The 17,797-nt window shown below is 43.0% G+C and overlaps 1 protein-coding gene across 1 annotated transcript in view; it reads left to right on the top strand.

The window, feature by feature from the left end:
- The window catches only part of GLI2 (GLI family zinc finger 2), a 329,813-nt gene that overhangs the window by 281,823 nt on the left and 30,193 nt on the right, over positions 1 to 17,797 (top strand). Inside the window, exons 6-8 of the mRNA XM_087712078.1 lie at positions 8,750 to 8,951; positions 11,938 to 12,151; positions 13,640 to 13,753. Of these exons, the coding sequence (XP_087568204.1) occupies positions 8,750 to 8,951; positions 11,938 to 12,151; positions 13,640 to 13,753 (530 nt within the window). The remainder of the gene's footprint in view (positions 1 to 8,749; positions 8,952 to 11,937; positions 12,152 to 13,639; positions 13,754 to 17,797) is intronic.

The following is a 17,797-nucleotide window of genomic DNA, read 5'->3' as shown; positions in this document are numbered from 1 at the left end:
CCTCATTAGCTGTACAACTATTGCTCAAGAAGACACATTCACACAGAGGTTTTGAAAGGAGGTTATGTATATGTTAGATGTTGTCCAACCTCGGCAGTACATCCTCAGGGAGATGCTTGTCTTGCTGGGCCCCAAGGGCCACACCACAGAGGGAAGCAATTGCTGGATTAAGTGTGCGGTATTGGCAGCCCTTATGAACACATCTGCATCGTCAGCATGGAAATTTGCAAGCCAATGGTGGGTCTGTTTCATCAGAGGGCGTACTCAATTTCTCAATGAAGTTCTCATGGGCTCAGTAGTATTAGTCTTTCTCATGAAACCTTTGTGAATATCTTTATATAAATGTCCTTAGATCTCCTAGTGCAGAATGATAAACCACAGTGTGTTTCCTATAGCAAGATTATTGAATGTCTTCTTTTTTATTTATTTTATTGTTATAACATACACTCTATACCCGGGGGTGTCAAACTTGATTTCATTGAGGGCTACATCAGAGTTGTGTTTGACCTCGGGGGCCAGGGTGGGCGTGGCCAGGGTGGGCCAGCTTCATGTCACTCGTCTCGGGGTTCCTGTAGTGGCTCAAGCACTCTGCCAGTGAAAATGGGCTCCAGAGCTCTGTTTTCAGCCACAATGACTTCCTGCAGCCCTTTGCCAGTGAAAACAGAGTTTGGGGGTGCGTGTGGATCCCTAGGCCCTGTTTTCAGCCTCCTGCAGCCCTCTGGGAGCTCTGTTTTCGTTGGTAGAGGACTGCAGGAGCCATCATGGCTGAAAACGTAGCCTGGGAGGGCCGTGTGTGGCAGAGGCACTGTGGGCTGGTCCTTCACTGTTTACAGGGTAGCCCTATGGGCCAGATCTAAGCACCCCATGGGCCGAATCCATCCTGCGGGCCTTAAGTTTGACACCCCTGCTCTATACAATAGATGCGGCTGTATGGTAGGTAAAGGGGGTGCAATAGCTCAGTGGTGAAAGATGCTGAGTTTGTCAGCTGCAAAGCTGGCAGTCCGGGTTTGAAACCCAAATGCCACGCAACAGGGTGAGCTCCCATTCCTTGCTCCAGTTCTTGCCCATCAAGCAGTTCAAAATCATGCAGATGTGAATAGATAAATAGCTACCACTTTGGTGGGAATGTAACAGCGTTCCATACACCTCAAGGTATAGTCATGCTGGTCACATGACCACAGAAATGTCTTTGGAAACTGGTGGCTCCCTTGGCAAATGGAGATGAGCATCACCTCCTTGAGTTGGACACGACTGGGCATGGGAAACCTTTACTTTTACCTTAATGGTAGACCAACATTTAAAAATATAAACAGTAGAAAAGCTATATTGTACTTAACTCTTAAATAAATTAAAGGTATTTTTAAAGATAGAGCTGAGTATAAAATTAAGTTTGATAGTAAGATGGTGAGTTGAAAAAACTCTCCAGAGCCACATGGGAAGTGAGTAAGATTTCAAGTAGTCAATAAAACTGATGCTTTGGAGGCCTAGGGAATCCTCCAGCTCATATCTAAAAAAGACTAGAATAAATTGTATTAAATAAATAGAATTTCTTAAATGCCGAAACTGTAAAATTTAGAGGTCATTCTATGTATGATGCTAGCTGACGAGTGTATGTGAAAAGTAGCAGCTGTTAACAACGGGCTTGGCAAAGTTTCACTGAATTGTCTTTGGAGATAAACTCATGTTGTTTCCTGCAGAGATGCCGGGTGCTAACTCCTGCCTGTCAATTCAGTTCCTTCAAATGCTTTATCTGACTGATAATTGTTACCTTTACTGAATGAAGCCTTTAGATTAGCTGATGTAACCCTACCAGCTACCCCAAAATTTGGATTGGTTGGGATTTTGAACTCCCCAAGGTGATTGTCCAGTTTTTTTTTCCAGAAGAGCATTGCTATTTCTGCTTGGGAATATTGTTAATATCTAGGCAGAACTGGGTTCACTTAATTCTAGGTGTACTTGTTGCATGAACTTCCACCACCACTATAGAGGCAGGATAATGGTGGCCAAAGTTTGAATTGCATGTGGACTCAGAATCACAGCAATAATGGATTTGTGTTGTGAAGAAGCCCCAGAGTGTTATAAGGGGGGGACTGCTTAGGAAAAGTGGTTTGGGAACCAGCTACGTTTATCATGTACTTGGTTACCTATGTCAATAGCTTTTTTCAAAGTGCAAGGCTGGACATCCCCAGTCCAATGTGTTTGCAGTCCACCATGCAATGTACTGGCCTGGTTCATATCTTATAATAAACCTGGCTTTATTTAACCATCCTTTATTGAATAAGCCACAATTAGCAGTGTTCAGATGACAAACTAAGCCAAGCCAATCAAGGAAAAGTGTATTATTTGCTGGATGAAAGAGTTTCTGTTATTGTATTATTTGTTAGATGAAATAGGTTTTGTTATTGCACATGACTGAAAGCAAGACATAGTGAAATCCAGTGAAGGGAAAATATATGCTGAGTTTGTTGCGGCCAATAAGTAAAAGTAATATGCAGTAATTTTCTCTGGTGTTTTTATCTTGAGATTTGATAATCTTAGTCCGGTGAGGTTGATGGTAAATTATGAGAATTTAAGATATAATAATAATTCGTTGTTGAGGTATCTATAAAATCTTTGTTGCATTATCATATCTTGACTATTATGAAATCAAACATCAGTAAATTCGGTGAGCATGTTCATAAATAACATGTTCATAATTAATTACTAATAATAATAATTGACATGTAGGGAAGAATCTTCTAGAGACAACTCCTCTAGTAACTGTTCACTAAGCATTCCTCCCTCCCCCCTCCCCCCTCTCTCTTTTATTATATTAAACCAGTGCTCCTAGCACTGGTACAGGCCTAAGTAAAGTGGAGATTACTTGATTGAATGGTTGAGAATTGCTAATTTAATGGCAAACATGCTGAAACCAGAGCTGGCCTCTATGAGGTTGCTTGGTCAACTAATTTCTAACCTCCCTATATTCAAAACCTTTTATTTATTTGTAGAAATGATGAAAGTCATTGACTGACAACTCTTCCAAAGGAAACTCTTATTTCCTCTTTAAAACCACTATCATCTTCCTGCACAAGCCATAAGTGAACCAACCTAATGTTTTGGCCTCTCCCAACTAAATTAATTTTCCCAGTTCAAAGAGGATCTTATTCCAAGGCTCATAGTTGGAGCCCAACTTCTCCTCCTCAAAAAACAGACAAATATACAGACCAGTACAGCTAAACTCAATGTTTTTTAAAGAAGGAAAGCAAACAACCTAACTATTAATTAAATACCAAACTCTTATGAAGTCAACTGAGAGGGGAAGACCTAAAATGAAGGGCTTACACTACTTACGTCCATTTACTTTGCTTATTCTCCAAATAGGAGAATTTTTGGAAGGATGTTTAATAGCTCCATTGAGAATTGTAGTTGTTCATACCCACTGAAAGCAATGAATCTTGCCCGCTAGACAAATAGAGCCTGGCTGTTTTTGAACTGTTGAGTTTCTCCCTCATAAGTAGGCATAAGATCTGTTTTCCTTTTGTGCCTTCATTGAGATTCTCCTATGGCGCCCAGCCTTGATTTTGGAAGCACTGTGTTAACTTTCTTGTGCAACAAACAGAATACTCTTGTTCCAATGTGGGTTATTGTCAGGCATGCAACATTTGGTTGGACAATAATTATTACAGTTGTTTTTGTCTATGTTGTCTAACCTAAGTACTTGCTAAATGAAGAGTGGTTGTACATTTATACATACGTACATGTAAATGAGCCAAACTTTTTGTTACATTGCCAACCATTTTTAGAAAATGAATTGTCCATTGTAGCAACCTGTACTAAGTTAATACACCAGCAGTAAATCCTCTCACACAGATTTTTCTAAATAAAATATTTAGTGTGGATTGCAATTTCCATTACTACATATCAATCTTTGTATCTTCACATCCCCTTCTAAAGTATATAGCGTAAATGCTATTGTTTGAGTTATATTTCATCAACGGCTTATTATTGGATGAACATGTTGTGATCTGTAAATTAGTTTGGGATATGCAAACCAGGTTAGTGGGAAGTTGTTTTGCTTTTGTAGTGACAAGCCAAACACAATTCTTCAAGGCGTCTGGTTACTTAACTTATCTGATTTTTCCACCTTTTAGCTCTGTGTAAAATAAATATATCTATTTGATTTTGTTGGTCAGTACTATTAGTTTTAACCTTGAGTAGCTCCCGAGTACAGCAAATACATAACAGGAGAATGGTAGCACAGGTTTTCCCCAGAGCAAAGACACTTTCGATGTAACTATTTTGATATTTTTTTAATTGAGTGTGGCCATTTATAGTATTATGGCAAATCTTCATTTTTCCCCACTTTTATGGAGGGGATAAGAAGGTGAAAGTCAAAGATATTTGTATCGGATGCAACTTTAGCATGCCTTTTTTCCTTAATTTATGCAAGGCAATTTACATGCCATCCTAACTCTTTAGAGCAACTTACAACCAGAATGAAAGCAAAGTAACATGTTCATTGCATGCAACAAATCAGTCAACAATAAGTCTCATAATGCCATATAAGACCAAAGAGACCAGAGATAAACTAAATTAGATCATGTTTTTTCCTTAAATCTGTACTGGCATCAAAATTGTATCAAAGAAGATACCACCCAAACTTCACTGGGAAGTGTATTCCAGGATCTATGAAGCTCATATAATTAAAAATACTGTAGACATTAGTAATCTCATATTAGAGAGGATTATATTCTATTAATACCTGGAACAGCTGCATGGGAATTGTCAAAAAAAATCAAGAGGGTAACTGTGATCATGTGATCAAAGCCCTGCTCCTGCATCATCAGTAAAAGGGGGGGGACACAGCAGGGGTGGGTTTCAGCCAGTATCGACCGGTACAGGCGTACTGGTTGGTGAAATGTAGCATGCCTTAGCATACCAGTTCTTACAGAGGCCCCCAACAAGCACATGTGGCATGCGCTGCCCTCTTCTCTTTGATAGTCGCCTCGTTTCCAATGAAGGGGATGGGGAATCCATGCAGAGGGAGGAAATCACATGGATTCTCCACCCCCTTTATTGGAAACAAGCCGGCTGTCAGAGTAGAGAGCAGCACACGCTAGTGAGCTTGTCCAATGAATCCTCCTCTCCTGTTCCTTCTTCTGCTGTTTGAACAAGCCACACGTGGCATGCTCCCTTGTCTTTGACAGCCACCTCATTTCCAATGGGGGGGGAGAGAAATCCATCTTTTTCCTCCTTCTCCATGGATCCCCACCCCAATTGGAAACAAGGCAGCTGTGAAAGACAAGGGAGCGCACCTTGCGTGGCTTGTTCAAATAGCAGAAGAAGGAACATGAGGGGAATTTGTCTGTTTGAAAAGCCCCACGTGGAATTCCCCTCCTGTTCCTTCTTCTGCTGTTTGAACAAGCCACGCGGGGCACACTCCCTTGTCTTTCACAGCTGCCTCATTTCCAATTGGGGCAGGGATCCATGGAGAGAGAGGAAAAAGATGGATTCCCCCCCCCATTGGAAATGAGGTGGTTGTGAAAGGCAAGGGAGCATGGCCCATGTGGCTTGTTCAAACAGCAGAAGAAGGAACAGGAGGGGAGTTCCACGCGGGGCTTTTCAAACAGCCAAACTCCCCTCCTATACCTTCTTCTGCTGTTTGAACAAGCCACGTGGGGCACTCTCCCTTGTCTTTGACAGCCGCCTCATTTCCAATTGTGGGGGAGCCCACTTGGAAACAAGGCGATTCCAGCAGTTGTGTTTTGCCTTGAAACTTGCTGTCCTGGCAACCCAAAGGGGACGTTCTCCCAGTGGCCTCTAAGGAGCTCCCACCATTAGCCAGAAGGGAGTAAGGATGGCTGGGTGCAGTTTGGCTCCTCCCGGCTCCCATCAAATCATTGGGGGCCTTGCATGCCTGCTCGCTCGCATGGCCTGCATGCTTCCAGCGGGAATGGGAAGCATGGAGGTCTTAATGTAGTAAGGGAAAGGGAGACTGGAACAGGAGGTTCTTGCATGGCAAGAGAGAAAGTTTCCTGAGAGAGTTGCCACTGGGAGAATGTCCCCTTCAGGTTGCCGGGACAGCAAGTTTCAAGGCAAATGCAGCTGCTGGAATCGGTGCTCCTGCAACTTAATGCAAGAAGCCTGCATTACTGGGAGCAGCAGCAGGAGCCACCGCCACACACAAACACACACCGGTGTCCAGCGTCTTCCTCGGGAGACTTGCGGCCGTTTTATTTATTTATTTATTTATTTATTAGTTTTGTATGCCGCCCACTCTCGGAAGACTCAGGGCAGCTTACAATAAAAAAGGGGGGGGGAATATAAAAAATAAAACAACAGTTTAAAATTACAGCAACATTCATAACGTAAAGTGGGGCTGGATAATTCAACAGCCCCAGGCCTGCCGGAACAGCCAAGTTTTGGTTGCTTTACGGAAGGCCGGAAGGGTAGTAAGGGTCCGGATCTCAATGGGGAGATCGTTCCAGAGGGCCGGAGCTGCAAAAGAGAAGGCCCTCTCCCGGGGAGTCGCCAGCTGACATTGGCCAGCAGATGGAATCCGGAGGAGGCCTAGTCTGTGCGATCTAATTGGTCTTTGGGAGGTAACTGGCAGGAGGCGGTCTCTCAGGTAGCCAGCTCTGATGCTATGTAGGGCTTTAAAAGTAACGACTAGCACCTTGAAGTGTGTCCGGAGACCAATGGGAAGCCAGTGCAGCTCGTGGAGGATAGGTGTAATGTGGGTGTACCTAGGTGCACCCACAATCGCTCGCGCGGCTGCATTCTGGACTAACTGGAGTCTTCGAACACTCATCAAGGGCAGCCCCATGTAGAGCGCATTACAGTAATCCAGTCTTGAGGTGACGAGGGCATGAGTGACTATCCGAAGGGTCTCCCGGTCCAGGTAGGGTCGCAATTGGTGCAGCAGGCGAACCTGGGCAAGGCCCCCCTGGTCACAGCCGACAAGTGGTGTTCTAATGTCATCTGCAGATCCAGGAGGACTACCAAATTGCGAGCCCTCTCTGAGGGGCATATAATTTCACCCCCCAGGCTAAGAGATGGAATAGATGGACCATCCTTGGGAGGGAGCATCAATAGCCACTCAGTCTTGTCGGGAATGAGTGCAAGCTTGTTCGTTCCCATCCAGACCCTGACAGCCTCCAGGCACTGGCACATCATTTCTACCACTTCACTGAGTTAGCACAGGGTGGACAGATACAATTGTGTATCGTCCGCATATTGATGGTATTTAATCCCGTGCTGGTGTATGATCTCACCCAGCGGTTTCATGTAGATGTTAAATAGGAGGGGGGACAGGACCGAACCCTGTGGCACCCCATAATTGAGGGGCCTAGGGGTCGACCTCTGTCCTCTGACCAACACCGACTGCGACCTGTCCGAGAGGTAGGAGGAGAACCACCGAAGAACGGTGCCTCCCACTCCCACCTCCTGCAACCGTCGCAGAAGGATACCATGGTCGATGGTATCGAAGGCCTCTAAGAAGTCAAGGAGCACTAAGATAGAGGAGTGACCCCTATCCCTGGCTCGCCAGAGATCATCGATCAGTGCGACCAAAGCAGTTTCCGTGCTGCAACCAGGCCTGAAACCGGACTGAAAGTTTGCACTTCTCTCGGGAGGTGACCGCCGGCAGAGCCTCCAGGTGGAAGGTGAGTGAAGAGCGCAGTGTCAGGGGAGGCTGGCCGTCCCTGAAGCTAGCTCTCGAAGAAGGAGGCAGAGATGAGGCTGGAAGAAAGAAGAAAGAAAGAAAGAAAGAAAGAAAGAAAGAAAGAAAGAAAGAAAGAAAGAAAGAAAGAAAGAAAGAAAGAAAGAACTTATGATCACAATTGAGCCCAAAATTTTGGTTGCTAAGCAAGAGCATTAATGAGTTTCACCACATTTTACAAGTTGACCACTCCCACCCAGTTACATGACTGCCAAGCCACAAAATAGGCCACACCTAGAGAATAGGTTCTAAAATAATTGAAACCCACAACTGGGCCACAGTAACATGTTTGTGGTCACAGTCTTGAGTTTTTTTGAGCATTTTTTTGACTGTTCCCTGCAGACAACCTTAACAGGATTCCTTGGAAATGTTTCTATTTCATAGCATAGAGAGCATTAGATAGTAGCATTCTATTCTTCTCTTTCTTCCATCCAAGATCAGGAGTTGGTTGTGGTCACTTATGTAATAACAGCAGAGGTTATCATTCTGAATGCCCATAGATAAAATTATGTTTATATATGGTCTTACTGACCATATATAAACATCATCCATACTGTAAATGTACAGGTTAATCCTTGATTTACGAACACAATTGAGCCCCAAATTTCTGTCGTTAAGTGAGACATTTGTTAAGTGAGTTGTGCCCCATTTTACGACTTTTCTTGACACTGTAGTTAGTAACCCGGTTGTTAAGTGATTCTGGCTTCCCCATTGACTTTGCTTATCAGAAGGTTGCAAAAGGAGATCACAAAGATCCTCAGACACAGAAAAGGTCATAAATATGAACAGGTTGCCAAGCATCGGAATTTTGATCACATGATCACGGGGAGACTGCAAAGGTCATAACTATGAAAAACAGTCATAAGTCACATTTTTCAGGGCCGTTGTAACTTTGAATGGTCACTATATGAACTGTTGTAATTCAAGGGCTACCTGTATTTGATTTCAAATTACTTTAATTGTGTTGAAATATTTTTTTTAAAGATTGAAAACCAGCTTCTTTTATTCTGGACCGATGCCATCTCTCCTTATTTTCATTTCACACAGTGTCAAGATTCTCCAGCCCCAGAGTAACGCCAAGACTCAGCAGGAAGCGAGCGCTTTCTATATCCCCCTTGTCTGATGCCAGCATTGATCTCCAGACCATGATTCGGACTTCACCCAATTCCCTGGTCGCTTATATCAATAATTCCAGAAGTAGTTCGGCCGCTAGTGGCTCATACGGCCATTTATCAGCAGGGGCAATAAGGTAAGGGAAGATGAAATATCTCAGGCAATGAAATACTCAACTTTTCAGTTTCTGGCACAATCCTTATCTACAGCAGGAATTGGGAATTCATTTTCATTTTCCCCAAGAGACCAAACTAGGATTCTTATGGAGAACTGGACCAATAGGTGCATACTGTGGCACATTTTCTCTTTTGAAGAGAAAAATAGCAATTGCCTTCAAAATAAAACCAATGCAGTTGCATTGCATGCATGGCCTAGGAGGGAGCAGTCTAGCAGGCCTTTGATGGCCTTAGGGGAGATCAGTCGACTGCATCATAAACAGCCCAAAGAGGGCCCTGTCTACCTGCCTTCCAAAGCATGAGATGGGACTGCCAGGCTTGTCAAAACACTTAACTCCCCCCCCCCCAAATTGGTAGGAGAAAAGCCATATTTAATTTTGAATCAGGACAACCACTTTATAATGCCTTATAAATGCCCTATATAAGGCCACACTTGGAATACTGCATTCAGTTTTAGTCACCACGATGTAGAAAAGATGTGGAGACTCTAGAAAAAGTGCAGAGAAGAGCAACAAAGATGATTAGGGGACTGGAGGCTAAAACATATGAAGAACGGTTGCAGGAACTGGGTATGTCTAGTTTAATAGAAAGAAGGATTAGGGGAGACATGATAGCAGTGTTCCAATATCTCAGGGGTTGCCACAAAGAAGAGGGAGTCAAACTATCTTCCAAGGCACCTGAGGGTAGAACAAGAAGCAATGGGTGGAAACTAATCAAAGAGAGAAGCAACTTAGATCTGAGGAGAAATTTCCTGACAGTTAGAACAATTAATCAGTGGAACAGCTTGCCTCCAGAAGTTGTGAATGCCCCAACACTGGAAGTCTTTAAGAAGATGTTGGATAGCCATTTGTCTGAAACGGTATAGGTTTTCCTGCCTAGGCAGGGGGCTGGACTAGAAGACCTCCAAGGTCCCTTCCAACTCTGCTATTGTATTTTATTAACCAAGGAGCAGGTAGTGGCCCAGAGATTATAAACTGCCTATGACTTCTCTACAGTTAAAGCAACAGGCCCAGAATAAACAGCCTCATTCTCTCACGTTCAGTCATATTTGTTTGGTTATTAAAACCAATGTTTTTTTCAAATGGAACTTGTGCAGATGTCTTGTTTGCAAACTGATTCCAAAGGCTTTTATTGGCATACAGAGATGAAGCTATTCCCTGATTTCAGAAACAGAGAGAGGTATGTTCTTTTTCCATTACGTTGAAAGTGAGCAGGCCTCAAGTGGATTATTTTATGTTCTTCAGAAACTGTGCATCACTGTCAATTGTAAACAATTATTTAAAGTTTGTATCTATTTACCCAAGTTATCAACAACTGAGCAATGTTATTTAAATTATTTTCTCTGATTATTTATAAGTGTGTCAACCCTTAGATGAACCAGTAATAAAAAATAATTATTAAAATGAGACACACTTCCTGGTGGTATGAGTAAAAATTCTTTTTAAGCGTCAGCACATTCTTGTACTTTCTTTGGTAGATCTAGGGGGGTTACATGTCCATTAATCACATTTCTAATTTATAGTAAGCAGTAATTTCCACATGTACAATTCCTCCCTTGAAGGATTCAAATAGCAGAAGCAGCAAGGCCACTGAATGCCAGAAAACTATAGGAAACAGTACACAATATCTCAATAGAAATATTGACCTTGAATACATGGCTCCCCAAAAAATCTCTAGTGCTCATCAATGATCTTCTGATAATCTTGGACTGACCATGTGTAATTCATGGTCAGCAAAGAGATAATATGCAACTAACAAAGGCCAGTTCCAGTGAGCTTGTTAAGTCTCAGAAAACAAAACAAAACAAAACAAAAGGATAAAGTCAAGGGAAATTGCCTTAGGGCCGGAATGGTGAACCTATGGCACGCGGAGCCACTTGTCAGGGCACGCAAGGCCTTTTTTAAAGCCATTTTGTGCCCTCCCCAGGCTCCAAAGGCTTTATAGGAGCCCGGGGAGGGCAAAAAGAGCCTCCCCCTCCCCGGAGGCCCTCTGGAGGCTTCAGGAACTTCCCTGAAGCCTCCAGAGCATGCAAAAAAACAACAACAACCCAGCCCTAAGGGCAAACTGGAAGTTCAGGAACAGACTTCCAGTTTGCTCATAGGGTCACTTTAAGCCCTCCAGAGGCTTCAGGGACCTTCAGAAGGCTTCCCTGAAGCCTCCGGAGGACTAAAAACGACCCTATGAGCAAACTGGAAGTGACTTCCAATTTGCTCATAGGATCGGTTTAAGCTCTCCAGAGGCTTCAGGGACCTTCAGAAGTCTTCCCTGAAGCCTCTGGAGGGCTTAAACCGGCCCTATGAGTAAACCGGAAGTGACTTCCGGTTTGCTCATAGGGTCATTTTTTACCCTCCAGAGGTTTCAGGGAAGCCTCCTGAAGGTCCCTGAAGCCTCTGGGTGGGGGGCGTGGGTCTGTTTTTGCCCTCCCCAGGCTCCTATAAAGCCTCTGGAGCCTGGGGAGGACGAAAAAAGCATGCAAAAATGGGGGAGAGCACCTTTCATTATGGGTGCGGCGCACCCATACACAATCCCCCTGCACTCCCCCCTTTATGGCACATGAGCCAAAAAAGGTTCGCCATCGCTGCCTTAGGGGGATTCCTTGGATTGTGAGCCGCCCTGAGTCCCCCCAGGGAAAGGGCGGCATATAAATAAAGTAATCCTAATCCTAAATCCAGAATGCACCAAAAGGAAATGTAATGATCTAAAGTTATTGTTCATTAGGGTTCCAATTCATCCTGGTTAGTTCTGCATATTTTACAAGCAAAGATTTTAAGATTCAGAAGCAAGACAGGTCCATGGGACAGCCTGTTATCTTGAGGAGGAGGAAGTAGCTCAGTCAGGCTGACTTCAAGTCAGCAACAGCCCTTAGCAAACTTCAATAATTTGTTGTAATTGTTAAATTGTTAAAGGCTCCACCAATCCAGTTTGGTCTTTCTCCCTTCTCTCCAGTCCTGCCTTTACCTTCCCTCATCCAATCAACCCAGTGACATACCAACAAATTCTGAACCAGCAAAGAGGCCTGAGCTCAGCATTTGGACATACCCCTCCTTTTCTACAGCCATCTCCAACTTTCCCTGCCCGGCAACATGTAGCTGTCATCTCGGTCAACTCTTCTCCTGCTCAGATCAGCAACAGTAGCAACTGCATCCCTGAGTCCAACCAGGTAGGATCCTCATCAGAAGGGTTTCAGGTGGTTTTATGGAAAGCACTTTCACAAAGCCTAGGTGAGTCTCTTAGCATTAACCTTTTCAACTGCCCCTGTCACTTTCACTCATCACAACCCTAGCTTTTCATGTTAAATCGTTGGCATCCCAAGTCTTCCCACTTACAGAGGGGTGTGGTGGCCTAGCAGTGGAGCTCTTGCCTCACAATCCGGAGGCTGTGAGTTTGATCCTAGGCAGAGGCAGATACTGTATTTCTCTCTCTGGGCATACTGAGAATATATCTGCTGAACGAAACTCCGCATTAGTGGCAGGAAGGACATCTGGCCATTAAAATACTCTGCTAGCTGCATTCAGTTGCTTAGATTCCACCCCGCAAGGGACTACAGAGTCATTAAAAGGTGATGATGATCACAAGTCTTCCCAGTTCTGGTCCCCCTCATAGAGTGCTCTTACCCTGTCTTACCCTTGGCCAACTGTGCCTCAGTCCTCGTGCTTCTCCAGCAGTGAATGCTGATGGACTACAGTGATCAGCCATGAAATGAACTGGTACTCAGATTGTGAAGCAGCCGCATTGGTACAAGATTAACTTTACATGTGTATTTGCCCTTAATCAGATATCATTCTGATGACATAGTGCCTTCTAGTTGGTAAGTGAGGGCTGAATGTATCTATTTGGAAAGAATACAGCTATTTGTCCCCAATCTGCAGATGAATCAGTTAAAGTAAACTGAAGTCCCCAGCTTGGGTGAAATCCATACAGTTTTCCAATTCATATTGAAGCAGCTAGTTCAAGCAATTGTGTTGCATGGTCATCAGCAGTGGGATGTGACAAATAACACTGCAAAATGTTTACTATCCAAAGGGTTTCTTTTTAATGGAGATGAAGATTTGTTCCTCAGTAGCAGGTTTATCCTGAACCATAAATTAGGGGAACATAATATATGTTGGCCAAAGTTGGCATTTGATTGTGATGTTTTGTGCTGAAACTCCAAAATGAATACACTTAGATGATAATTTGATTTAATTTCAAACACAATTCACAGAATTGTTGCCAACATGAATAATAATTTTCCTTTACTGGTGTGTTAAAATGTAACATTTATCAACAGCATTGGAGATCTCTGAGGGGCCAGACCCATAATCTTAAGTGATCCCTTCTGACCCTGGGGCTGCAGGTTGTTTCTGCTACCTTAGAAAATAATAATGTAATTTGTCCATCATAGACAAACAATAATACTGTACATTTCTGGCTGAAATACATTACAAGGGGTATTTCAATGAGCATAATAGTATTTGGAAAATGCAAGCAGATTTTAAGGGAGAAAACCCCATCCATATTTTTGTTTCCGGGATTCATTTTCATCTTTATGTACAGCAGATGCTTATCAGTCATCTGACACTGACCAATTTCAGTCAATTACAATGCCACAATGCTGCATTTATTCATGGCCACTTAATTCATCTCCATTTTATTTTTGCCTTACTAGAACAAGCAAAGCAGTGAATCGGCCGTTAGCAGCACAGTCAATCCGGTAATTCATAAACGCAGTAAAGTCAAGACTGAAACAGAGATTCTACCACCAGCTTCTCCACCGACTCAGGTAACTCTTAAAGGAAAGACTTCATTCAGTGCTTGGACTGATTGGCTAGAATTTTGTAATCCACAACTATTTGAGCAAATTATGAATTTTCAGTGAGGAAGAAGGCAGCAACCTCAAGTGTGGGATGTACATTGTCTTTGAAATGCATTAAGTGATGGAGCCATACTGGAATTGGGAAGTGTTCTTCTAGGTAAGGGGTGTCAAACTCAAACCCAGGGTGCTTAGATCTGGTCTGTGGGGCCACCCTGGAAACAGTGAAGGACCGGCCCTTGGTGCCTCTGCCAGCTGGCCCTCCCAAGCTCTGTTTTTGCTGGTAAAGTTAAATAAAAAAAGATCCAATTGGAGTACTAAAAATTGATAAAATAAAACCAGGAGGCGCTACCGCAAACACTCTCTGGCTGCAGCAGCTACAGCTTCACCACCACCACCCCAAACCCCCCTTTGCTGGCAGAGGGTTGCAGGAGGCCATTTCAGCTGAAAACAGAGCTCGGGAGCACTTTTTCACTGGCAGAGTACTTGGGCCACCACAAGTACCCCCGATATGAGTGATATTGAGCTGGCCATGCCCACCCTGGCCGCACCCACCCCAGCCCCCTCGAGGTCAAATACAACCCTGATGTGGCCCTCAATGAAATTGATTGACACCAGAGGTGGTTTGCTGCTGGCGTTACTGCCAGTTCAGTGTGTGCGCACTTTGCTTCACTGCACGTCTGCATAGTTGCCTATAAATAGGTCTGCACATGTGTAGAAAATTAAAAATGCCCCCAAAAACATCAGTTCAGGGGCGTGGCAAGCCTGCCGTCCCTACCAGTTTGGTGACCCAGTCGCAATTTCCACTACCAGTTCACCAGTGGCAACCCCCCTCTGATTGACACCCCTGTTCTAGGTGCTGGCTCATTAGTAATAGTTTTTCTCTTGACTGTTTCACCTAAAATTATTTGAAATTGTTTACTGCAAAGATTGTTGCCATACAAATTATATTCTTTTTTTGGTGTTAAATAGGCACACTCCCTATAGTGAGTGTTCAGGGTTGCAGTCTCAAGAATTTCAAGTACAGTTTCATTCTAAAGTACAGGATTCAGTGATCTAAATTTAGCAAATTTGCAATTCTCAACAAACTGTGTCAGTGGGAATGTTTCAAGATCAGTGATCTTCTTCTGCACATCTCAACATGATTGCAGATTTCTATGAGTGATTGGAAAGGAACATGTTGGGAGTCCTTGGGTCATGGCATTTTTTTTCAACAGACATGTCACACTGCATCTAAGCAACCGGAAAAAAGATGTTTGACACTTCTGACTCGCCAAGCGAGTGATAATAGTATCGGAGAGCAAAGATAGATGACAAGAAGAACTGGTGTCACAATAGGAAGCTCCCAATAAGCGACTTGTTCCTCTTCAGGAAGCAATTGCTGAGAGCAGCATCCTTTACCCCAGTGACACAATATTTGACACCCGGAAAGGCCCACCAGTTTATGTGTCCTTATCAGAACTGCTGAGTTCCAGGCTGCTTAATGGCTGACACACTCTCTGACGGTTCTTTATCACAACTGTAAACTATTGGAAGTGCTCTAGGCACTTCATTTTCATGAAATATGAGGCTTGCTATTGTCAAGCCAACAGAAGAGTTTATGACAAATTTCTCTTTCAGTTCCAGTTCAGAAGCGGGTTTTGGCATGATGCATGGGGACAGCAACATGTGCAATCATCAGGGGGCTGGTAAAATTGATGAAGATAGCATATCTGGGAAAGATAAATATGCTGTAGTCAGCACAATTAGGGCAAAAAGACATCTCTCTAGAGCATTTGGTTTGGGAACTGCTCGGCATACAAAGACAGCAAAACAACACAGGATCTGAAACAACAACATAATCAAATCAGATAGCTGCCTTACGCCAAGAGATGGGCCCAGAGACGGGAAAAGAGGATTTCCTTTCTCTCAGGGAAAAAGAGTTTGTAAAGGAATGTAAGGGGCATCCAAGTTGCAGTAATTCCATCTGCCATTGGAAATCCTGATTCTGGGAATTGGCATCTGTTGCTAAGCATGGATTTCTTCACACATTTTATGTTTAGAACTCTCCTGGAAAATAATTTTACAGGTCCTCTGTAGTATTTCTATGTGACGTATTTGCACACATACATATGTTCCACCAAAGCCCATTTCCTAGAAAGTCCCAATTAGTTAAATTTCTTTTATGTGTACCTTTTTTGTGTACCTTTGTGTCATTCTGTAATATAGACCTAAGTTGATTTCAGATGAATTCAACTTTTTTGGAAGTGTAGAATCACAGCCTCAGTTTATTGTCAGCATTGCAAACAGCAACGCAAAAACATAACACAAGAGTGTGTAACCTTCTGTCAAGGTATACTAGGTTTTCTGCAGCATGTTAGGGGCATTCTTTCAAAATATGAGTATTGTTGTGCTCCTGGTGTACTTGTTCAATATAAGCTACTATGCTCTTAGAACAGAAAGCTATGTGTAAAAGATGGCAAATCTTTCAGCACTGCATTTTCATCAACAGCCCAACTATGCTCTAAAAGTATTGGCCATTTTGAATGTACAACACTCTTTAGTGAAAGAAAGGAGATGACCTATGTAAAAAAAAGACAGGGCTTCTATCACAATCTATGTCTTGGTTCTTTTGACATGCCCTCCTACAGGCACTCTTGGTCCATTAATACTGGACAATTTTGGCCAGCACCCATCCCAATGCATTACAATGTGTACTTGCTACTCCTTGACTAACTTGCTATTCCTTGACTAACTGTTTGCCTCTGTGCTACCCTAACTTGTCAAAATTTAGGGTGATTTATAGAAATGATTGATATATGGGTTTTCCCCAGCATTTTATAATAAGCAATCAACAGTGGGTGGTTTTGACTAATTAATCCAATCTCACTATCCACAGCCTTTAAAGAATTGTATAAAATTTAGAGTTGTGACAAGAAATCACCAAGAGGACCTAAAGAATAAAATAATAAAACAGGCCTCTTATTGATTCAGTTTGACTATTAATGAACAAAGTGTTGCACATAGAGGCAATCCACAGCAAGTTCTGAAAACCAATTAATATTGAAAGGATTGGATGCCAAGTAGGATTATGGATGCTTTTATATCAATGTATTCAAAGCCCTGTATGGGCATAATAAAAATAAAAGCAGCATTGTAAGGACACTGGAAAATTTAGGACTAAAGACTGCATTATGCTTAACCTTTTCATCAGAACTGGAAAACAGCCTAGTCTGGAAGAGTCATTTTTTAATTGCATCTTTGATAAAACTGATCTTTCTGGGGAGAATTTTTTTTTAAGGAGTTTGAATTGTCAGTTCTTTTAAATACAAGCTGGAGAAATAAAGAGTAAAAGACTATCATAGGATTCTATGCTTAGTTCTATCGTTTTATTATAGTGTTTATGTTATTTTTACTTTTGGTTGGGAGCTGCCCACAATTGGTTATAAGATGGGCAGTTACATAAATGTTTTAAGTAAATAAAGTGTAATTAACCACAACGCTGGACAAACTTCTGTCAGATTTCTTTTAAACATAGGTGGGCTGCCTGCAGTTGGGAGCTGAAACATGCTCACATGCACACCCAGCAGTGACACCCATTCCCATCCACCTCTCTCTCCCTCTCCCTCCCTCCCTCCCTCTCTCTCTCTCTCTCTCATCCCAGGGATTATGGAAGCAAACAGGAAAACCTGGAGGGTTTCTCCAGGGACCTACTGAAGGTGGTGGGTGTTGACCTGTGCAACTCCTTTTGTTGGTTCAGGGTGACACGCAGCAGCATCCAAGTCACAGGCTGCCTAAGCATAGAATGCACAGTTTCTGTCACCCCCTTTTATTGATGCTGGACAAGTCCTCCCAAAAAGCATATGCACCATACGCTTGTGTTATGTTTGAAGTCTTTCTTGAAAACTGCACTGATTTCTTTTGCTTGTGCCATGAAATGTTGAAGCGATGAAAGAATAATTTTTCTCCATGTGCTTTTTCTGGAGAACACTGGAGTTCTGTTTCAGATGTCGGCACATTGTTTTCAAATTGTGC

The sequence above is a fragment of the Thamnophis sirtalis genome, unplaced genomic scaffold (assembly GCF_051295495.1).
Source record: "Thamnophis sirtalis isolate CommonGarterSnake01/CBP01778 unplaced genomic scaffold, rThaSir2_p1.2 scaffold_1, whole genome shotgun sequence".
Classification (NCBI taxonomy): Eukaryota; Metazoa; Chordata; class Lepidosauria; order Squamata; family Natricidae; genus Thamnophis; species Thamnophis sirtalis.
Note: the sequence above shows the minus strand (reverse complement) of the source record. Positions and strands in the feature narration are given on the sequence as shown.